General features: G+C 33.2%; 3 protein-coding genes across 3 annotated transcripts; all 3 read left to right on the top strand.

Moving 5' to 3' along the window:
• The first annotated feature begins 13,473 nt into the window (after window positions 1-13,473).
• Window positions 13,474-16,512, top strand: LOC111279582 (uncharacterized). Its single transcript, XM_022866534.2, has 7 exons — window positions 13,474-13,779; window positions 14,140-14,542; window positions 15,102-15,236; window positions 15,321-15,363; window positions 15,834-15,890; window positions 15,990-16,104; window positions 16,215-16,512. The coding sequence occupies exons 2-7, from the start codon at window positions 14,220-14,222 to the stop codon at window positions 16,343-16,345; spliced, it is 804 nt and encodes a 267-aa protein (XP_022722269.1). The 5' UTR covers window positions 13,474-13,779; window positions 14,140-14,219; the 3' UTR covers window positions 16,346-16,512.
• Window positions 16,513-18,103: 1,591 nt separating this feature from the next.
• LOC111279573 (protein NTM1-like 9) lies at window positions 18,104-21,614 on the top strand. Its single transcript, XM_022866520.2, has 6 exons — window positions 18,104-18,695; window positions 19,002-19,279; window positions 19,446-19,724; window positions 19,836-20,228; window positions 20,412-20,939; window positions 21,094-21,614. The coding sequence occupies exons 1-6, from the start codon at window positions 18,530-18,532 to the stop codon at window positions 21,376-21,378; spliced, it is 1,929 nt and encodes a 642-aa protein (XP_022722255.1). The 5' UTR covers window positions 18,104-18,529; the 3' UTR covers window positions 21,379-21,614.
• A 1,965-nt stretch (window positions 21,615-23,579) lies between these two features.
• Window positions 23,580-24,122, top strand: LOC149513984 (uncharacterized). The gene has a single exon (XM_089746253.1). The coding sequence runs from the start codon at window positions 23,770-23,772 to the stop codon at window positions 23,941-23,943; it is 174 nt and encodes a 57-aa protein (XP_089602379.1). The 5' UTR covers window positions 23,580-23,769; the 3' UTR covers window positions 23,944-24,122.
• Window positions 24,123-24,157: the final 35 nt, after the last annotated feature.

Raw genomic sequence — 24,157 nt, 5'->3', positions numbered from 1 at the left:
AAGGAATTACAAAGATAGGTATGAAAAGATAATGCTAAAAAATGAACAGTCAGACAATCATGATAATACATCTCAAGGTTTTTCTGAAAATTCAACTATCTGATACACTTAACAACCTAGAGCTTCTTTGAATTTGCTAGCCTCTATGCCAATGAATTTTTAAATTTGATACTGTATTCTCTTTATCTAAGCTGCCTTTTCAGGTTTTCAACTTAGATAAACCCCCTATGACTCAAACCGCCCATTTAGGGTTTTCGCTTTCAGTCCTCCTTTTTCATTCCTTTTTTTTTCTTTTTTTTTTCAAGCATAATACTTCTTCACAGCATCAAAATTTATAGGATGGGATAAATCATTTCCATCCATCTCAACTAATATCAATGCTTCACCCGAAAAAATTTGTTTCATCACATATGGCTCTTTCTAATTTGGAGTTCGTTTCTCTCTATTATCGTGTTGATTTGAGAGAATTCATTTCAAGACCAACTTTCCATTTCAAAAACAACGAGGTCAAACTTTTTTGTCATGAGCCCTCATCATTCTTTTTTGATATAGTTGACCATGGCACAATGCTGTTAATTTCTTTTCTTCTATGAAATTTAACTGTTCGTAGCATTCTTGAATCTATTCAGCTTCTACCAATTTAACTTCTTTTATAACCCTCAAGGATGGGATCTCCACTTTCACTGGTAGTATAACTTTCATCCTATAAACTAAAAAAAATAGAGTTGCCCCAGTAGAGGTACGTACTGACATTCGATATGCATGCAATGTAAATAGTAACTTTTTATGTCAATCTTTATAAGTTTTAGTCATCTTCTCAATAATTTTTTTATATTCTTATTAGCTGCCTTAACTGTCTTATTCATTTTCGGACGGTATGGTATCGAGTTATGATACTTGATCTTGTATTTGACATATATTTTTTACATCATTTTACTATTTAGATTCTTAACATTATTCAAAATGATTCTTTTTGAAAGTTCATATCCGCAGATGATCTCTTTTTTTATGAATTTATAAATCATAGATCGTGTTACATTTGTATATGATGCTGTCTCTACCCATTTCATGAAGTAATCTATCATCATGAAAATAAATCTATGCCCATTAGAAGCCTTTGGGATAATAAGACCAATGACAGCCATACCTCATATTGAGAATAGCCAAAATGGTGCTAAAATATGTAAAACAGATGGTAGAGTATGAATCTTGTTAGCATAGATCTGACATTTATGACATTTATGAGCATAGTCAATGCAATCACTCTTCATTATCAATCAATAGTACCCTGTTCTCATGATCTGTCTTGCCATTATGTGTTCATTGGCATATGCCTTATATATTTCATCATGTGCCTCTTCAATAATTTTTTTTTATCTCAACTTTACTTACGCATCTCAACAATACCTGATCATGGCTTCTTTTGTACAGAACATCCCCATATAAGAAAAAGCTCATAGCTAATCTTTGGATGACCCTTTTATCATTTTTCATTGCTTGGACTGGGTATTATTGGTTCTTAATGTACTGTAAAATATCATAATACTATGGCTTTCCATCTTCTTCCTCTTCTACATTAGAGCAATGAGCTGGCATATCTTTAATATCTAATTTGATAGGTTGAATATCGATATTATCACTAATTCGGATCATTACAACTAGAGTAGCTAAGGCATCAACTATCAGATTCTTCACTCGAGGTAGATGATCAAACCATACATCTTCAAATTATTTTATCAACTTTAAAATATACTTACGATATGAAACAAGGTTTGAATCTCTCGTCTCTCATTCTCATTTTAATTGATATATAACTAGAGTTGAGTCTTCAAACACTTTTAGTGTTTTAACTTTCTTATTTATAGCAACTTGTAAACCCATGACACATGCCTCATATTCAGTGATGTTATTTGTGTAATTAAAATTTAACCTCGCTGTTATAAGGTAGTATTGTTCTTTTGGGGAAATCAAAATTACCCCAATTTCATGTCTTAAGTCATTGGTAGCTCCATCAAAATACATCTTCAAACACTTTTCTTCATGCTCCCCTTTCTCTAATGGGAAATAGTCATCATGTCTTCATCGAAAAACTCCAATCTCATTGGTTTATATTCTTCAGTAGCACGATCTGTAAGAAACTCAGCTATTACATTCCCTTTTATTGCCTTTTAGTTTACATATATGATATCATATTTCGAGAGTATTACTTGTCACCTAGCAATTCTCTTAGACAAAGAATGCTTTTCGAAGATGTATTTAATTGGATCCAATTTTACTATAAGCCAAGTGGTGTGATAGAACATGTATTATCTAAGTCTTTTGACAGTCCAAGCTAATGCACAACACATTTTTTCAATGAAGAATACTTGGATTCGTATTTTGTGAATTTTTTACTTAGATAGTAAATAGCTTTCTCCTTTCAACTATATTCATCTTGCTGTCCTAGTACACATCTCATTAAATTTTTACACACTGTCAAGTATAAAATTAAAGGTTTTTCTTGGAATAGATGGCACCAACACTGGAGGATTTGACAAGTATTACTTAATTTTATCAAAAGCTACTTGGCATTTCTTATTCCATTCCCTAAGATTATTGTTGCAGAGAAGTTTAAAAATGGGATCACATTTATAAGTAAGCTGAGATATGAACCGTGAGATGTAGTTCAATCTTTCTAGAAAACTTTGAACTTTTTTTGGTGTACTCGGAGGTGACAAATTTTGAATAGCCCGTATTTTATCTGGATCAACTTCAATCCCTTTTCACTGACCACAAAGCCTAGTAACTTTCTTAACTTTACGTCGAAAGTGCACTTGGTTGGGTTCAACTTGAGTTAGAATTTTCTCAACCTCTCAAATAACTTTTTGAGATTGATGACATGATCTTCATTTTCATGAGATTTTGTAATCATATCGTCCACATATACCTCAATCTCTCTATGCATCATGTCATGAAAGAGCATTACCATGGCTCTTTGGTATATTGTCCCAGTATTTTTTAACCCAAAAGGTATGACTTTATAGCAAAATATTCTCTACATGATCATAAAAATAGTCTTTTTCATATCATTTGCTACCATTTTTATCTGATTATACCCTGAGAACCCATCCATAAAGGAAAACATTGAATGCTTTATCATGTTATCTATCAATGTGTCGATATGAAGCTAAGAAAAATTATCTTTTAGGCTAACCCTATTCAAATTATGATAGTCTATACATATTCGTATATTTTCATCTTTTTTAGGAACTAGTACTATATTGGCTACCCACTCTAGATATTTAGCCACTTGCAAGAAACTTGTATCAAACTGCTTTTTCACTTCTTCTTTGATTTTTAGTAGCATTTCAAGTTTTATTCACTTCAGTTTCTGCTAGACTGGCTTATATTTTAGCTTCAGAGGTAATCTATGCTCTACTATCTTCATATTTAGCCTTGACATATCCTGGTAAGATCAAACAAATACATCTATGAATTCTCAAAGTAGATATTTCAAACGTTGCCTATCCCTTAATGAAAGTGAAGTTTCGATACGACCTCTTTCTTATTCTCATCATCTCCTAGATTCACTAAGTCAGTTATTTCTTGATGAGGCTCAATTGGCTTATTTTCTTGTTCAATCAATTTCATTAGGTCCAAAGGTATAACATACTCTTCAGAATCATCTTAATTGTCAAGTTTATCAGTGTTAATTAAATTCTCAAAATTAACTTTTTGATTGTTATCATAATTACCTTCTTATTCATTTAAAGACTTGAAATTGAATGAAATAAGATATATTGACAAGATGTGTTTGGAAAAAATGAAAAAAACAAAAAAAATGACAAAAATGAAAGCACAAGAAAAAATGAATGAAAATGCATCCTAATAATAAAAGATAAATGGCTCAAACAAGAAAAATCATCTCAATGCCTTGGGCAATAGCTATTGGGATGTACAATTACATTGGATTGGTCTCAAGATTAAAAGGTATTTCAATGGTATTCCAATTATTTAGCTCATAATTTGACGGATAATAGAGAACCCACCCTTCTAGTTCAAGCCTTGTTTTATATTCAATAGCATGGATAGTCAACTGGGTGAATGCCTCTTTCATGCTTTGTTCACAATCTTCTTTTTTATTTGGGTATATGAATCTTTTAGGCCTAAAAGTCTCGTATAAGTATGAAATGATCATTAATCTTGCTGTTTTACTTGTTGTTCTTCTCTTGATTTTCCATTATACTGTTTCTTAGCCTAAGCTGAGCCTTTCACTATTATTCACCACTGTTGGGGGCTCTCTTATTCCCTGTAAGTTTTTGCCTAGCCTTACTCTTGAATACCAGCCCGTATTGATGACTTAGCTCATTACTACTTCTGAAAAAGATTAATTTTTAAATCTTTCACCCACAGAATTGACTAACTCGAAAGATCGATAAGAGCATTCAATTACTTCATCAGCAGCTTTCACATATAGGGCATTCAATGGTTGAGTCACTAGCATATCTTCTTTTGTAAATACCATTACCAATCGATCTTTTACATTAAACTTGATTTTTTGGTGTAGGGTAGAGGGCACAGCACCTGCCATATGAATTCATGGTCTTCCTAACGGACAGCTATAAGATATAAAGATATCCATCACTTGAAACTTCACATTAAAAGTGTATGGCCCAATTCGTAAAGGTATTTTGATATATGTCAAAACTTTCTTTTTGGTCTCATCAAAAGCCTGTACGACCATTTAACTGTCCTTCATATGAGAGTAATCGATAGGTAACCTTGCCAAAGTTAACATGGGTAGGACTTTGATAGCGGAGCCATTATCTATAAGAATTTTAACCATGATATGGCTATTACACTTGACTGTGATATGCAGAGCCTTGACACTTCCCTTTCTTTTTGGAGGAATCTCATCATCACTGAATGAAATGTAATTTGGTATGACTAGATTTTCAGCTAAGTGGTTCACATATTCAACAGTTATATTATGTGCCATATATGCCTGGTTCAACACTTTCAACAAGGTATTTCAATGTGGTTTTGAGTTTAACAACAATGACAATAATGACATTCTTACTAGCATTTTGTTCAACTGTTCAACAACTGAATATTCACTATGTTTTACCAACTTTAAAAATTTATATGCCTTTTTTTTTTACACTGGCTTTGGACAATCCTCATCAGGTTCTGCTTCAGGATTATTTCGCTCTTCACCTATCTTGGCCTTTTTTTTTAGCCTTCTCTAGCATTTCTGGAGTGTAGCATCTTTCACTTCGGGTAATGCCCCTTACACTAGTTATATTGGCGATGTCAATCTTAGAGACATTTTTTTCTTACCCCTGAACTATTGTATAACAGTCATATTTTTAAGGCACAACTTTATCATCTTTATATGGGAATTGAGTCGGGACTTTAAATGTTATCGACCTAGGAATGAGTTTGTCTATGACTGATTTTGGCTTGTTCCTACAGTGAATTGTTATCGATTTTAGAAATAATTTTATAAACTTGTCAATCATGGGTACTTCAACACTCTTTAAAACTTCTCTCTTTTCATAGACTTTTAACTGGTATGAATCTAAAAGCTTTTGTACCTCTTGGTGAAATTGCTTACAAGTTTCGATAAGGTGACCAATTGCCCTATTATGATATTTACCACTAGTGCCTGTTACATATGCTTCATGATAGCTGTGCGAACGTACTGGTTGTATCATGTTAGATTTTCATAAAACATCAAATAGCTGACTGAGAAGAGTCTTAATATTTGTAACTTTTCTCTTCATATGACACTCATGTTCGTTATTCAAGGTATTTACATTATGATTAGGCAAAAGATTACTACTAACATTAGTTGCAGTTACCCCTCATGTATCAAAGCTAATCATTCTATCCTTGATTAGTTGTTGCACTTTATGTTTTATGACAGTGCAATTTTTAATGGAATGACCAGCAATCCCGTAGTGATAGTCACAATGGGTTGTGGGATCATACTATTTAGGGTAAAATGACTTGAGTGACTTTAATTTGCTAGAAGCAATTAGATGACTGTTGTAAAACTCACAACATAATTCTATATAAGTCATGAGAATTAGGTCAAATACAAGTTTTTCACGAGTAGTTCGTTGCTCTCGTGAACCATTCATTGGGCTAGCTGAACGGGTTTGAGGTCTTAAGATAGGTTGAGTGTTATGATTGTATATGAAATTTTGAGGCCTAAAAGAAGGTTGATATGCTTAGGGATAAGAGGATTATGAGATTGGTTGGTATGGGTAAGGGGAAGTGTTATTCACAGAAGGGTAATATGGAGGGTATCCTTGTGGTGGGTAGGGTTTATAACCTCTGAATTATTATCTATCAAAGCTCACAGCTTGAGCTTTAGTCTTTTTCTTCTTTGAGGTTCTTTTATTGGATGCTTCACCTCCTTCCAACTTGTCATTCTTGATGACATTCTTAATAATTTCTCTTAAAATTACCATATCAATGAAATTTTTGGTTGTATTCCCTATCATCTTTTCATAATAGGGAGATTTTAAAATGCTGACAAATAACACTGTAGTCTCTTTCTCAGTCAAAAAAAGTTGCACTTGAGAAGCTATATCTCTCTATTTCTGAGCGTATTCCTTAGAAGACTCATTACCTTTTTCTTCATGTTCTATAAAGATAAACAATCAGAAGCCAAGTCCATGATATATCGATATTGACTAATGAAATCATGAGTCATATCGCTTCAAGAACGGATGCAGGTTCTGTCTAACTAGACATATCACATAGCAACGATGCCTATAAGGCTATCTTGAAAAACATGCATTAATAGTTTTTCATTGTGAGCATGGACTGTCATTTTTCGACAGTACACGGTGATATGAGTTTTTGGCCACTTCGTACCATCATATTTTTAAAATTTTGGTACTTTGAATTTTGATGGAATGACTACATCCGGGACTAAGTAAAGCCCATCAGCGTCGATAGAACCATAAAATCCAATTCCTTCTACAACCCGTAACCTTTGTTCAAGTATACTAATCTTTGAATCTTTCTGAGATTCTATCACTTTTATCTTTTTTTTTCTTTTTTTTTTAAGTCATCAAGATTAGGAACTTGGATTGGTTCTACATTTTCAGTAAAGACATGATTTACATAGCTATGGTAATACCCTGAGTTTAAAACTAATGGCATTTCAAGGATACAGAATATATGAACTGCTATGGTGGTATATCCTATGCGGACTAGGCTTGTTATGGACTAAAACCTGGAGGATATAGAGGGTCAGTCACTTCTTATGATGGGAGGCCTTGTTGGCTTGCATTTTTTTTCTATATTTTTTTTCTTGTTTAGCTTGTTGAGAGCATTCAGAATCTTACTCAACTCATTCTTAATATTTTCCTGTGCTTTTTTTGGTTTTTCAAATTGGTGAGAGTTTTCTTGCTCCATTTGTCTAGCTCTGACTCTTGTGTTATATCGATGGACGGGTTAGCAAGTTTATATGACTATCTCATGGTTACTTTGTTAAATGTAATGAATGAGGATGCAATGAATGAAAATGCATGTAAGTAAAGAACATTTACCTTAGGACAGTGCTCAACCAAAAGATTTTATTTATTCCAAAAAATTTTCGTTTACATAGAGTTTATCATTCTAGAGTTATAACCATAAAATCATTTGATCTGCTTATACTAGGCTCTGGCTTCTTTAATGAGGTTTAAGAGACACTGCCCATGTTCTCCTACTTGGCCCACCACTTACTTCAATGCCTCTGCCTCTTCTACCGTCTTTCTTGCCTTACATACCCTTTTATAAATTTGGGTTGTTAAGTGCTCAATGTACTTCTGTCTTCTTAAATTTTCTCTTTTATCACACCAAACTTAGTATGATAACTCTCTATGCTCTCTAACCAATGTAACGATGTAGTCTTCTTTTTTATTCAACTACTGTCTCAACCTGCTTAGGTAGCTATTCAACATGCTATTCTCTATCTATACTTAGGTACTTTTTTTTCCAATTTAGTATATTCTTATTTCAATCATGCATTCTCTTCAGGCAGCTCATCAATTGTTATCTCTTTGGCTTGTACCCTCATACATAACTTTTTATGTTCATGGTGTTAATTTGATAAGTCTTTGACAGTCGTGTCACGTTCCCTAGCAATCTTGTAAACTTTAACTTCATGCTTTTCAGCTCTATTTTTCCATTGATCCTTCTCCTATTGAAGCTTTTGGATTTTTTGCTTTAACTTATCTTTTTCATACTCAAATTCTTTTGTCGCAAGCTCCAATTTGGATAGTGTCTCTTCAAACTTTTCTCTTGTTGGCGATTGGAATCTTTCATAAGCGAATACCATTTCCTGTCTTCGTCTTGCTCTTCAAACCAAGTACCTTTAAGTGACCTTATCAGTGAACGGTCTAGGATTCACTCTACGAGGATTTTTCCATGCTTTAATAATCTCATTCATCCTTTGAAATGCTTTTAGCTCACTGTAAGAAAAATCTGATTGATAAAGCCTATGTGTCATAGGAATGAACTGTTTTACCCCAAACTGTCTTTTTACTAGAAGTGACGCATAACTTGTTGCTCCTCATAAACCCAAAAGTAGGATGACAATGTTATCTCCACACTGATATAGCATAGGTTTTCAATTCATCCACGGGATCAACCATCTTATTTTGGTACTTGTCAGTTTTTATAGGAAAACTATCCACTCATTTTTAAACTTTTATTCTGACCACCCATTTTCGTAAAATTCCCTAATTGGAGCTCGATTAAGGACATAAAGCTTTGAGAAAGAACATTTTTTTCACTCGAAATGGCTTTTCATCCATAAGTATAATAACTATATGTAGCCCGTAAAACATCTTTTATTTCAACGACAGTAACTCAAAGATCTGATAGTTTTTGCTAATATTATCGTTGAAGGGTTACAACCATTGATCACACTCTCGAAGAAGTCAATCACTGCTATTTCAATATAACCCAAAACTTTTGAAAATATCACCATTTCATATATAGCTAAGGCAAATACATCTAACCCTCGTTTTTCATTGGCATGTTGTACTAGAATATCATGAAAAAACTTTCAAGGTAGGCAAACATGTTCTTGTTTCTTCTTTGTATGTGAATCCACAATCTTTTTATTTATCCCCATGAGATGGGCTAAATCTTTATGAAATCCTAATTTGTATTTTTTGACATATATCTTGTCAGGAGCCTTGAGGTGCAAACCCAACAAAGTCGAATATTTCTCGATGGTTGGCATCATATCAATTTCATTGAAGATGAAACACTTATATACAGGATCCCAAAATTATGTTGTAGCTCTAATTAGTTGATTGTTAACACTTACTGTAAAAATGTATGCTATATGCCCATGTCTTTGACCAAACTTCTCTTGTCTAGCTGGGCTCATCTTTTTCTATATATCAACTAAATCCTCTAGTTATTTTGTTTGAGAAGGATAGATGTTGCTTGAGACTGGGTAGAATCATAGTCGATTGGTAAACAATCCTTCATCTTTAGTTGAATCTTTTTTTACTGGACTTTTACTTCGTTGGGTGGCTCATAAGGAGCTAATACAGATGAAGAGCAAACTAATCGTTTTGTGGAGTTCATGAAACACTTTTTGTTGAAGATCATCTTTCAAGCAAATGTTCTTTATGTAACTTTATGATATGAGCATGAACCAATACAAAAGAATGAGAAAAAAGGTTAGTATACCAAATAAAGAGAAATAAATAAATAACTAAGTAAATTAAAACATCACACAGAATAAGAAGAATGAACCCTATGCTTTTGGTCAATTCTAAAGGGAGGGAGATGTCTCTATCTATAAGTTAGGCATTCTTAAAGTTCACTATATGTGGTTCAAGGTTAAAAGTCTAGAGGTTCCCAAATTGTTTCTTATATCATTGTCCATTACAGACTAGTAAGGCATCCTAATTCTCATACATTATCGGTTACAAGCGAAAAAAGTTTAATTTGAGTGAGAGTATTTCGTTAGCCACTACGGAGGCATTAAACCTCACGAAAGCAATAGGTACTTTACTCCCTTCTAGAGGGACGGAGCTTGAGTATAGAGCTCATATTATGCACATGCATATGAATGACAGAAATAACAAAGTAAATAAATATGAATATAAAATCTATACAAAAAGTTCAATTTTATTAGGCTTTTGGATAACACGGATTTATTTCCTAGCCTAACTCTCAGATGTCTCCAATGGAGTCGCCAAACTGTCATAACGTCTAGATCTGAAAATCTATCGCTAGACATTGACTTTAAGAATCATCACCAATCTTTTTTGTTTAGGTGTGATTGGGTCACATAAGGAATCTATCATCTTAATGAGCACTTAAGGTTGACTAAGGGTCTCTAAGAATAGGTTCGGGTTTACTAACCAGAACAGAATTCGAGAGTTCAATTATGAGTGAAAAAGTTATAGCATCTTCACAATGTCCATCGAAAGATGGTACCAGTTCAAATTCATGTTAGCTAATAAGTCTTAAAAATTTTATCAAGTAATTAATTATTAGAAATTATTCTTAATTAACTCTAATACTTTTGGCAGAAAATTAAAAAAATCTCTTCACCTCAAGAATATACAAGAAAACTACTGTTTCACTTGCAAAGACTCCATCGTTGAATTATTTAACAATTAAAAGTTTCAAGAAAAAAAAGGAAAAATAAAATAAAATAAAATAAATAAAATAAAAAGAATAATGATTTAGCTTTTGATATAAATAATTTTCTTTTCATTTTAAAAAACCCAGTGCTTTTGTACAAGAAAAATTGATACTTTCAACTTTTCCTTAAAACATTTAGAAGTTTTTATTTTAAGAAAAATTAAAACTTTCAACTTTTCCTTAAAATGCTTTTCTTGATAATTTTATTTTTAAAAAAAATTGGTACTTCTAACTTTTCCCCAAAATTTTTTTTTGAAAATTTTATTTTAAAAATTTTATTTTTAAGAAAAATTGATACTTTCAACTTTTTTCTAAAACTATTTTTTTAACCTTTTATTTTTTAAGGAAATTGATACTTTCAACTTTTCTTTAAAAAAAATTTTTGTGTTCAAAGGAAATTGATACAATCAACTTTCCTTCAAAAATATTTTTTTTATCTTTAAAAATTTTATCTTTAAGAAAAATTGATACTTTCAACTTTTCCTCAAAATATATATATATTTTTGTTTTTGGAATTTTATTTTTGAAAAATCATTAAAAAATAAAAATAAAAATAAAATAAGGAATATTAAATAATTTTAATCTAATCAATAATAATAATAATAATAATAATAATAATAATAATAATAAAACCTTGGAATGGCTCGACTCGACTTAAGAGATAGAAAAACAGCTCGAGTTGGTGCGGTTCAAATGGTTCGACTCGGCTCGATTTGATGACTGAGGAACAGGTCGAACTCGGTCGAAAGTGGGTTGCGTTGTGGGTTGGATCGTCTGAACAGAAACGCGTGGATCCTCTGGGTTTTACTAATGCCAAAATAACATCGTTTTAGCTGGGTATAAAAGACTTTCATCTCTGTTTTTTCACAGATTACTTCATTCCCTCTCTCTCTCCTCTCTTTTTTTTTTCCTTTTTCTCTCTAAAAGAATCCCAAGAACACCAATTGAATCTCGTTGAATTCTGAAAAATATTATCAAAATTTGGGTTGTTCGTAAAAAATTCACCGAAAAGTTGGTCAGTTTTTGGAAATGATACTCCGAAAACTGGGTAACTGGTTGAAAAATTCAATCGGCGTCAGAAAAGTCACTGAAAAATTCAAAATTCGTCGAAAAATTCTATCGAAATCTGGAATTTTCAAAAATTCCAAAAAAAAAAATCACCAAAAATTCCCTAAAAAATTTCTAAAATTCCTAAGATTGCTCATTACCTTTCTAACACCTTTTTTTTTTATTTTTCCTTTCTTCCTTCGTGTTTTTTCTGTGTCATTGGGTTCTGTTTTAATATCTATTTATAAGAATTGATCAGAAGAGTTTTTGATCAATTTCAATTCCATATGGGATTGAGATTTAAGTTTTGAATCCAATTCTAACTCTACCAGTCCCCAAATTTACGGCTAAATTCATTACAAATTTTTTTTAATCCTAATCCTAATTCCAACTGAAAATTGATCAAGAAAAAAAAGATAAAAATAATAAATAAATAATAAAATATATTAATAGATAATTAAAAAAATAATAATAGATAAATAAATAAAAATATTAATAGATAAATAATAATAATCATAATCATAATCATAATAAAAAATAATTAAATTAAAAATTAAATTAAATTAAAAATAAAAAAAATGAGTTCATATTATTCATTTAGATCAAATCTAATTAATCTAAACTTAGACCAAATTAGATATTTACAGTGGAAAGATGCCATCCTTGTTCCAGTCATTGAACAAATGCCAGACTGCTGTATAAAAACCTGAACTGATTCTTGTGTCTCGCATGACACGAGGTAAATGCCGTCATCGAGCCTCTCGGTCCATCTTGTTGAACCACCGCTGGGACTTGAAGAGCGTCTTGGGCCTAGAATTTTAAGGACTTGGTCAGTTCGACAAGCCTAAAACAACTTATGATCTCATAAGATCAATCCTCGTCTAAAACCAGAAGCAAGCCCAACTACAGAATTATTGAACAACCAACAGTAGATTAGCAACGGATGAACAGAAAGTTTTTGTTAGTATCGAATTTGATTTAATTTTATATTTATTAAATTTGAATTAAATTTAATTTAAAAATATTTTTATATCAAAATTCAATTCGATTCAATATTGTATAAATTATATTCGATTCGAAATTAATAAAATATTATTTTTTAAAATATAATATTTAAATATATAATTATATAAATATATATAAATAAAAATTAAAAATAATTAAAAAATAATTTTTATATAATATCAAATTGAATCAAGTTAAATTTACGAAAAACTTCTAACTTGATCTGATCTTGATTTTTTTATATTATTATCTTATCAAACTCGACTCAAAATTTAATTGAAAAAAATAATCTTATAAGATCGAATTGGATTGAAATTTATCGAAAATGAGTCGGATTACCAACCTTGCTGACAGTTTCGTTTGAAAAATCCGAAGGTCTACTGGAATCCCGGGAATCTTTGAGTATAACCGTAAACCATAATACAGATCATTATTGGCTGTCCTACTCTCAAGTAGATGATTAAAAGAAGCAATACAAAGAATCCCTGACTGCCTTGGTGCCTTAACATACCAAATATGGAATCTACATTTAAACACCATATGCCCATTTTCACTGTCATTTTCAGATTTCCTGCCAAACAAGCCACGATTTGTTTCGACCCTCAACCTTTTCGTAATTTTTTTAGCCACTGAAAGGTTAGTGAGTGACCCCAAATAACCCTAAAAACCTTCTATAACTATAGAGAGACCAAAAACTAAAAATTGGTCCCATGTCAGGAAACGGTTCAATGGATATTTTATTAGAAAAAAAAAAAAAAAAAACTCAAACAGGAAAATGCATTCATGTTTTAAAGAGACACGCAAGGGCGCTGCTCGACCTTACTCCGTGGCGTTGCCTTGCGTAATCAAACAAAAGATTCTTCTTGCGTTCGTTAGCCAAATTCGTTAATAATTACATAAAATTCTGAAAGGAAACTGTCAAATGCTATTAGTCAGTATTTTAATTTTTTCTCTCTCCCCACTTTCTTCTTTTATTTCTTGTTCATCTTCCTTCTTATTGTTGCTGTTGCTTCTTCAACTCTCAACTGTCAACAAACTATACAGTGATTCAACGGAACAAACATTCTTCAGGTACGCGTTCCTTACTTTTCTGAATAGAAATTTTAACGCCTCTTTTTTATCCTTCTTGTATACTATTTTTTGGTCATTGCACACTAAAATTTCAGTTGGTCTGAGCTAGTCCGAAGGCTGTAATTAATTTTTCCCATCTTGTTAGTGGGCTATCTCTGATGGGTTGTTTTTGGTTTTATAGATTTTTGTTTGATTTTTATTTTAGAATCAAAGTAATGAAACTATGAAGGCGTCTGTTGTATTTTGTTCGAGCACGATTTGATGGGTTTAAGCTTTTTGCTTTCTAAAATTAAGTAATCTCTAGGGTTTAGATTGACTGTCAGTTTTGAGGAGTTTCATTTTTTTTTTTGGTACCAACAGTGAGGGTGCTGGGGAAATTCACGAGAATTAAATATTTTTTGAGCAAAAGGGGTTGTGGTAACACTGCAAATAAAAATCAGATGCACAATGAAAGTTCAAGTGGGACTAGCACCAGATCTGGTGACCGCTCCGGTAATTTACCTGAGCCCGACCTTGAGAAGCAGGGAAGCATCCCAGTGTTGCCTCAGGAGGAAAGACAGCCATGCTCGGTTGAGGATTCAGCCTGTGAGGGCAATCCGACTTTGTTAACCATTGTGGTAACGAGGGGCGAGTCTCATGTGACTCAGCAGCCAGTAGTTAAATCATCAAAAGATGTGGATTCCATTAAAGAGGAATTGCCAAGTGTGGCTCCTCCAAAAAAGGGGTATTTTTCGAGGACCACTAGTTCTCATGAGCAATGCAGGTACATTATACTTCTTCCGCATCTTCTACCAATCATACATCCAACATCCTCATTTATGTGCCTTTTTTATTTTATGTTTCCAATTGTTGATGGTTTTTGGATAGCATGAATCCTCATAAGAATGAGGATCATCACATAGTATTGAATATGTGTTAGCTATGTTTATTGGGATTCCATAGATGAATTTTTTTATCTTATCATGTTAATTGTCCTAAGCATTTCATTTAGTCTTGAGAGTAGTCTTATTCCCCTGTTTATTACTTTCTAAACTATTATGTACTAATGGAGTGTGTATGTGTTAACTACTAGTTTCTGTTTCATTATAACGTGTCAAAAGCATGTAGTGCATAAAGGCTTTGGTGATATTAGATCAGATTAGGCTTGAAAAAAAAGCCTCAGTCAGATCATCTTTTATATTGTGGCAAGTCAACGATCTTAAATATACAGCCATTAGCGTAGTGACCTTTTCTGACCTTCAATTTGATTTTTGGAGATTAATCTTGAAAACAATTTGTAGTATTACATGCCATTACTCATTACCATCTATATTGTTTTTCAGAGTTTGTCAGCAGGAGAAGGAAGAAGGTCTTATAGATCTTGGGTGCCAATGTAAAGGTGGTCTTGCAAAAGCACATCGGTCTTGCATTGACACTTGGTTTCGTACAAAAGGATCTAATAAATGCGAGATATGCCAGTAAGTTATTCAAATTTTGATTTCCTACATTAAATTAGCATATTTCTAACATATATCATGGTTCAATTTACTGCTGTCATGCAGAGCAGTAGCCGTAAATGTGTCAGCGCCGGAGTCCGAGCCCATTGTAGGTATTCTGTGCTTAAGTGAAAGGGCTAGCAATAAAAACCCATGGATAAGTTTTCTTGTCTCATTTAGTCATGGCCTACAAGATGCAGGAAGTTTGATCACATCTTTGGGGGGTTTGATTTGCCAACAAGAGTGTTTCATTGCCCAAGCCAAAGTTACAAGCTGGACAGTAAAACATAGTTGAAGATAGAACTTGGCAGTTTTGTTTCTTTGACTACTATTATGCTTGCCATAAACTAATTGTAGAGAGAGAGAGAGTGAGAGAGAGAGATAGATTAAAGACCCATTATACCCCCTGTGATTCTGTGTTCTATCACTTTAAAAGCCTGAGTGATTGATTATATTGAGTTTCTGTCCAAAACAAACACAGAATACTAGTGCTGCAGCTTTCTATCTATTTTTTGTGGTTTAATTGTAGCATCTCATAGTCATGCCTGTGTTGATTCTCAAATGTGTTTCATGATGCAGACAAATTACTGGGTTTGGATGGTTGATCCAAGCTTTACATCACATGACCGTGAAAGGGTAAGTGGTTAACTGCAGCCAGCAACTGGGATCTTACATATTCTTGAGAAAATTCTACCTGTTTGTGTTAACTTAGTATTAAATCACTTTTTATGACAGGGTTGTTTTAGTCCACTATGGGTGGCATTCTCAATCCTTATTGGTGGTCTATTGTTGGATGTGTTAATATCCATTACTCTTGGTGTCTCTGCACTGCCTGTTAACATCATGATTGGTACGTTCACCTCAATCATATCTTCCCCCGTATGTGTTTATAGGAAATCAAATTCTTAGCAAGTAGCTTTTATGCTTCATGGTGTAGTAACTTCAAGAGACATTGTACAGGTATTATTGTTGTCCTAGGACTTGGAACCATCCTTCGACTTGCATTGGAATTCTGCCATGAGTGGAGTTTCAGGAGAGCAGTGCAAAGAGTAGAAACAAATGCAACTCTTGGGCATCATCCTGCTGTTTAGGTACATCTGTATATGGTAAAATTTTAGCCTACAAGCCAATTGTTTAGTTCTTGTTGTTTCGTATATAATGTTCAGCTTATTATTCTGGGAGGGCAACGTTGTTTTTTACTTCTCACACATTCTCCTTGAATGGTTTTAGAATTTATACAATCAAATTTGGTGTGGAACTTTTGGTTTGGATATGTATGTCATCGTTACAAATATAGTTGCTGAGGGTTTTCAATGAGTAATTTTTTTTTTCATGTATTGCATAATGCATAACTATTAATTGTTGTCTTCAAATCAAAGTGATATTATACTGGATCCCTATAGTGGATCTTTCATAATTTGTATTGAAATGGGAACCTAACAACCAGGGGAAACTAATAAAAAAAAAAAAAAGAGTCAAATTCCATCTCCACTGCTTTTGATGGGAGCTGCATTCTTTGGACTTGAGTGAAGCCAATATTGAACAAAGAGCTTGCTGCTATGAATGGCCAATTGATTGTAGTTGCCAGATTGGTGTTTGGGTTATCTCTTTTGCCATAGTAGAAGATAGGATGTAGTAATGTAGGTATAATTGCAGGGATGAGTATTACAGACACGACTAACTTTATATGTTATGGAGACATGTGCGTGTGGGAATAAAGGTTGTGGGCTTCCAAGGCTAGCCGAATCTTTTTGACCATCGAAGATAGCAAATCATTTTCCAACCTATTTGTTAAAAGGTTTAAATTTTATCTCTCTTGATAGCTTAGCGCTTAGCGGTTGCAGACCAATTCTTATGGCCTTGAGATTTAACTTTCGGGTGGTACAGGTTTATTCTTCAAACAAGCAGATAGGAGGATGGGTCGAGGACGATGAAAACCAATAAGCATCTCCCTTCGAGTCTATTATTCGGTGAAAGCAACTAGTAAGGGTCAAATTACGAATCAGTTTCCATACCATGCGAAAATAAGAATTTAATCCATGTATAATAACTCTAACAAAATTACTTTTTCTACTTCTCCAGATATAAAAATGTAATAAAATTACAAAATCACTGTTGTGATAATTTTTAAGCTATCTGAACTGATGATATGATTTTTTTAAAAAAAATTTGATAAAATTTTAACTTTGTGAATTGATAATATGACTATATAAAATATGTAAATACCACGTAAATTCTTGCATGTTCTTTTTCTCTTTTTTTACTTTCCTGTTTAATGGTGATTTTGTAATTTTGAATTGATTCATTTTATATTGACATTTTACATCCGAAAATACAATGTTTAAATTTTTTTCAATTATTAATAAAAATTAAATTTTAATTTTCACACGAATTAAGAAACTATTAATTTCATATTTTGACCATTAATAAGACTAGTAACAAAGGGCTTGAGAGTAAACAAGACTGTTATGATTTATTTTCTTATAATAAAATTGGGACTTGAATTCATTTTTTAATTAAAAATTTCAATAAAATTTGGAGTTCATCTAAAATTTGTTATTAAGAATAAAAAACTCATGACTTGTGATATTACAAACAAAATAATATCAAGCACGTGAATCAATCAAACAAAAAAATTGTGGCAAAAACTACAAAATCATGCGAAAAGCCAGCCGCACGCGGAAAGTTTTTTCTTTTTCTCTCTTTAATAAAAAAAAAAGAAAAGGGGCAAAAAGGCAAAAAGCGTGGCATTATTGAGATTACCGTTTTTCAAAGAAAGAAGAAGAGACTTGCGGGGTAAGCTAAGCACAGCGCTCTGTATAAGTAAGCGCATTGAACGCGGTGTATGCAAATGAAGCAGCATGCACCAAAAAAAAAAAAAAAGGAGCAGTGCTGAATTAGCTGTTTGGCATTGGTTATTATACACTGCGGGCGGGTTTCTTTTTATTCGCCTGTATACGCTTAAATGATCAGCTAATCGTACGACTGGTAGAGCGACGCATCCCCAAGCACGGACAAGTTCACGTGAGAGTCACATGATGTCTTTGACTCTAGTGGGGCTTACGGCTTACCCCCTACGAGGAAAGCGACCGGACGGAAAAGGCGACTGAAACGGAAACCCGACCCATTCGTACAATAACAAATCTTGTGTTCGAGAGGGGACAAAAAAAAGGAGCAAAACCATTTAAAAAAACAAAAAGCCTTGGTTAAGTAAGCGGAAGAAGAAAGGAGTAGTGGCAACAGGAATTGAGTTTAGCGTTGAGCAAAGGGAAAGGATGGCAGTTTTAAAGATGGACTTGTTACCTTTAGGATTTAGATTCAGGCCGACAGACGAAGAGCTCGTCAATCACTTCCTTAGATTGAAGATTAACGGTCATCATTCCGAGGTCGAGGTTATTCCTGAAATTGATGTCTGCAAATGGGAGCCCTGGGACTTGCCTGGTATGTTCTCCCTTTTCTGTTTAATTTAGTTTTACCAAGAAAAGAAAAAAAAAATTGTTGGATTGATCTGAATATTTGATACTTTAGCCTTATCCAAGCGTCAACTTAAAGTCCTTTATTCCCCAATACATGAAATAAATATATATAGTTCATTAATTCTGATTCCTGCTTTCTAGTACTGGAAATTTCCTTTATACCTACTTATGTTCCTTTTTTGAAATTCCTCTCAGTATGCTGAGAATTTTTAATATCCCAAAATTAATGGATTTTTTATTTTTATTTTTTGGGGTCATGATTTAAATTCAGGAATGTCGGTGATAAAATCGGGCGATCCGGAGTGGTTCTTCTTCTGCCCGCGTGACAGGAAGTACACCAACGGCCACCGTTCCAACAGGGCAACGGATAAAGGGTACTGGAAAGCCACTGGTAAGGATCGAAACATTAAGTCAAAAAATTCTCTCATCGGCATGAAGAAAACCTTGGTTTTTTACGAGGGCCGTGCTCCCAAGGGCCAGCGTACCAACTGGATCATGCACGAATATCGACCCACTACTAAGGACCTTGATGGCACCGCCCCTGGCCAGGTTTTCTTTTTAATTTTTAGTTGAAGTTACTGCAAGTACCATCACTACCATCACTGACATAAACTTTTGCTATTCTTAGTTTTATGGGTTTGATTAAACAGCCAAGAAGAAAAAGTTAAAAGAAAAACAGGAATGATTATATGACTTGGACCCCTTCTTGGTGCAGGGTGCTTTTGTTCTATGTCGATTGTTTCATAAACCAGAAGAGAAGAATGATATTGTGAAGTATGATGAACTTGAACAAAAACAATATTCAGCTACCATGACAAAATCTACTCCTGATGACGCTTCATTGGATCTTCTCCAAGATACCGTTTCATATGAGACCCAAGTTCAAAAGCCCAGTAGCTTAATGCAAAATGGTCAAGGAACATGTGACAACAGCTGCAAAAGTCATATGGCTTCTGATGCCGAAGATCATGCAGCAGAAGAAACTGTGATAGAGGTGAGAAGTGGACAATTTATCTACATTTTGGCATTGTTGCATTAATTATTATTTTATCTTGATTATATCATGATTCTTGACAAGTCACTGTTGTCTTGCTTTTTAACATAGAAATATCCGCTGCTGGAAGGCAATTCGAATCTGTATGAGCCCAAATTTGGTGAAATTGACTACAAACTCTTCCCGCCAATGGACTCACAATTTTTTGAAGATCTGCCACTCTTCATGGGTTCTCCTTATGCAAGTGATTTTGGCCATGATCAAAATGGATTTCATTTCCAGGATAGGACTAGTGAAGAAGATGTATCTCTGTTATTGTTGGATGAGTTCTCAAATAACCATGATGACTACTGTGAAGAGTCAAACAGTCAGAAGAACTCGGTTGCTGGAACAAAGTTACCTTTGTCTGGTAATGCATTCATCTCAAAGACAATACCACCAGAAACCTATCTCAAAGAAAATGACATATCCAGTGATACAGGCACTGAAATGCTGCAACTACAGGTAAAGAAATAACTTGCAACTGGCTTTTATGTTCCTATGTATGTAACAATTAGCCATTTTCTGGAGCTTTACTTTGGGTTTATGCCATTTTTATTTGGTATTTATTTTTCACTTTTAAGGCGCTTAGATTTAGTTTACTGTTGGATTCTAACTTATGTTTGATATTTTCAACTTCTTTACCAGTGTGATACAAAGGTTGGATCTCCTAGGTGGTTTGGTGGGCATATTGATAACAAGGAATCACGGCAAATGCTAACTTCCTTTGAGTTTAGCCATACACAAACACCACTTTATGACCAAGAGTTTAGAACTGGAAATATTGGTGGACTTGGAAATTATTCTGTTGGCCTAGCAACTTCATCCACTGATTCTGCAATGGGTAATATGAATAATTTGCAACAATTAACCAGTCTGAAGAATTATTTGAATAACAGTAGTGATCTTGGTGGTGGAACCGGAATGAAGACTAGAACCTACCAGCCCCTACAATCAAATTCAGAAAACCTTGGAACTGGTATCAAGATTAGGACTCGTGAACCTCAGCAACAACCAAATTCAGAGTACATCATAAATAAGGGCACTGCTCCAAGAAGAATACACTTGCAAGTGAAACTTTCTAAAGGGCCAATGAAAGTTTCTGCAGGCTGTGTTGATGATGGCAAAATGAGAACTACTGGTCTCGATGAAGAAGTTCAATCTGCTCTAACTGAGGTAGGACCACAGAAAGCTAATCATGAGCGCTGTTGATATATTGAAGTGAATTTATCTTACCTTTCTTTGGGTTTTGGCTAAGGTCAAGTATAATATTAGTTTACTGAAGTACATTTTACAAAGTGAGCAATATCTTTAAATGCTTTCAATGCAGGTCACAAAAGCAGAAGCTACAGGACAGACTTGTAGCTCTGATGAGCCAGAGAAAGAGAACGAGTTACTCAAGTTTGATGGCAGCGTGAATATTACTGAAGAATCTTGTAAAAAACTGAGGCAGAGGCTTAAGCAGGGTGGTGAGCATCGAAGCAGCAAAACAGGCCCAGCAGTGCATTCAAAGGCAGTCCCCATGCATCATCGCTCAAGCTCTCTATCAATTCTTGTTTTCGCTATTTTCATTATTACTATCTTGTGTGTCCTAGTCATGGGAATATGGAGATGACTTAGATCTTGAATTCTTGATGTTGTTGAAATAGGCTGTAGATAGGTAGTCCATTTTCCTGCTGTATCTTGGTAGGAAATATGATCAGGTTCTTTCTTTACTTTCCCTTTTCAAAATATTATTGTAGACTAATGGTATACTAATTGGATGATAGCATGTCCACTGCTGGTAACACTAGTTGAAATCGGGATAAGCTTTATGATTGATCAATGTAGCTTCTCATCTCGATTGGTTCAGTTTGAGCTGTGTTTGAAGTTTCGCTGAGTTGCATTTTTCTTTTGTTTTTGGAAGTCGTGCTGATTTATCTTCAGTAGACAGACCTGTGAGAATAATTCGCGGATTTGTTGATATTGAAAGTTGCACAGACTGCATCCGTAATTCCGTGTCAAACTCGGGCACCTCTAATCTACCCATGTTGTTGACGCAATGCATACTGTGGGCTCGTTCCATGTCAGCAAAGCCATATCTATAACATATGATACCACATGGAAATGACACAAAAGAGAGATAAATTAAAATTTTAACAAAATTTATATAAATTTAATAAAACTAAAAAATATAAATTATGATATATAATTTTTGGTAAAATATTATACAAATATATAAATTAACTAATTACGGGATTCGCGAAGCAATGCTTAGTTGCATTGCATACCACCAAAATGATGGGCTTCCTTCTACGGTTTCTATTTCTTTTTGGAATCCAAAATGAAGAGGTTGGACTCGTTATGATCAAATGGGAGATATTATTTGAGTTCCCAGTTGGTTGATCGGATTTCATTCAGTCAACGGTTCTCATGCAACAATCCTTGCCCAGCAAATATCACAAAATGTAAATTATTCATCTTTTTACCACATTATTTATTTTGATTTTTTTTTATACACCAAAAATGTAAGTAGTCGTTTTTTCTCCAATCAAGAGAGAGAGAGAGGATACAACAAAAATATTTAGAAATTTTAATTTTATTTATTTGTATAATGTATAAAAAATATAATAATATTATTTTATCCTTCATTGAAGTTCGTAATAATATTAATTTATTAAAATTAAACATATTTTAGCCAATTTCTATCTAGTAAGAATTACAATTAAAGAATTAAATTAAAAACATGCTTTTTTTTTTTGCTGTTTGCTTAGATGCCGAGAATTGTCGACGTAAGTTAACCACTTTTTAAACGAACTCGTGAGATTGTGTAAAATCATCTCATTGGATTTTAAATAAAAATAGTTTTTTTTAGAAAAATAGTTTTTTAGAGAAAAGAATGAAAATTCATTATTTTTCTTCCCTATTTTTTTTTACCAAAATTAAAAAGGAAAAAAACATTATCTTTTTTTTCCTCTCTTAGTAAACATGACATTAATGTTAAACTTAAACATTTTCCTTAGTTTTACAGATAAATTCATCTGATATGTTACGGTAATAAACAGCCATAAATGGCGAAATGACGTGGTATAACAACCGAATTACTTTATACTATAATAAATAATGATTTATGTTTGACGTAAAATTAGTGTATAGATTTTATATATTATTAATAAATATAATAATATTATTTTATTAATAAAATAAAATAAAATAACTATTTTATTGATAAATAATTTTTTTTAAATATTTATTTTAAAAATTAATATTTATCTATTAATAAAATAATATATAAAATTTATTTATGTTAATAATACATCAAACATAAATTCTATAAATATTACGATAAATGGACGAATGAAAGACGGGGAGGGACAACGACAAGGCTGTCATAGTCCAGATAAGTCTAAACAAAACTTAAAACAATGAATTTTCATGTGGGCGCAACTCCACGTGGAAACTCCTCAACCCAGCGGCACACAGGAAACTGGAACTGCAAAACTGCAAACCCAAGTGCTAGCTGCCGCCGCCGCCATTATACTTATCTTACGCCATTTATATTTTGTATAAAAATAGTACATTATAATTTGTCTTGACAATATAAAATATATTTTTTATTTTATATGTTTTTATTAAAATATTAAAATATGTCACGTAAGGTTTTTTTAAATAATTTTTTTGTTATATTATTATATAATTTTTACATTACATTATTATGTCGTTTTTTAAATTATCAATTATAAATTATAATTTACTATTAAAAAAAAAAAAAAACCAAAAACCAAACATCTCCTCCGCTCTGAAATTATATTTGTGGACACGGCCAATTGAGTCCCTTAACGATTACTCAACCCTACCAAAACCTTTTCCTTATAAGCACTACCACCCTTCTTCCCTGACCACCAAAGTTTCACCATTTATATAAATATTTTTGAGACGATTGACTTCATTATTTGATTTGGATTTGCTAGATTTGTGATCCCAAGCTTTTAAGTCTTTAGCTTTAGCCTGAGCCAAGCTTGAAGAGATGTTTCTGGTGGCTATTGTAGCGGAGGTTATGGAGGAGTACGCGGTGCTGTTGGCTACAGTGGTTGAGCATATGTTTCATGAAGCTCATTTTCCAAGGCGTATTCGTTTCCGTATCCTCCGCCGTCTTCCTTTTGTTTCCTCCACTCCCCCTCTTCTCCATGCCCCTGCTTAAAAGTTTAAACCCTGTTTTTCTTTCCTTGTTCCTTCTTTTTTTAAAAAATTTTTTTACATTATGGATAGATAGGCATGCGGATTTCAATTACCTATACATCCGCCGGAGTTCTCTTTTCATTATCTATGTAATATAATTTTTATTCGAAACTGCATTATGCCAAATCTTTGTTCTTCAAAGTCTTGTTTGCCTTTCCGAGTAGTTCAATTTTGAT

Source organism: Durio zibethinus, chromosome 17, assembly GCF_047325235.1.
Source record: "Durio zibethinus cultivar Kanyao isolate XHJ-2024 chromosome 17, ASM4732523v1, whole genome shotgun sequence".
Taxonomy (NCBI): Eukaryota; Viridiplantae; Streptophyta; class Magnoliopsida; order Malvales; family Malvaceae; genus Durio; species Durio zibethinus.
The sequence above is the reverse complement of the archived record's forward strand: the minus strand, read 5'-3'. Positions and strand labels throughout refer to the sequence as shown.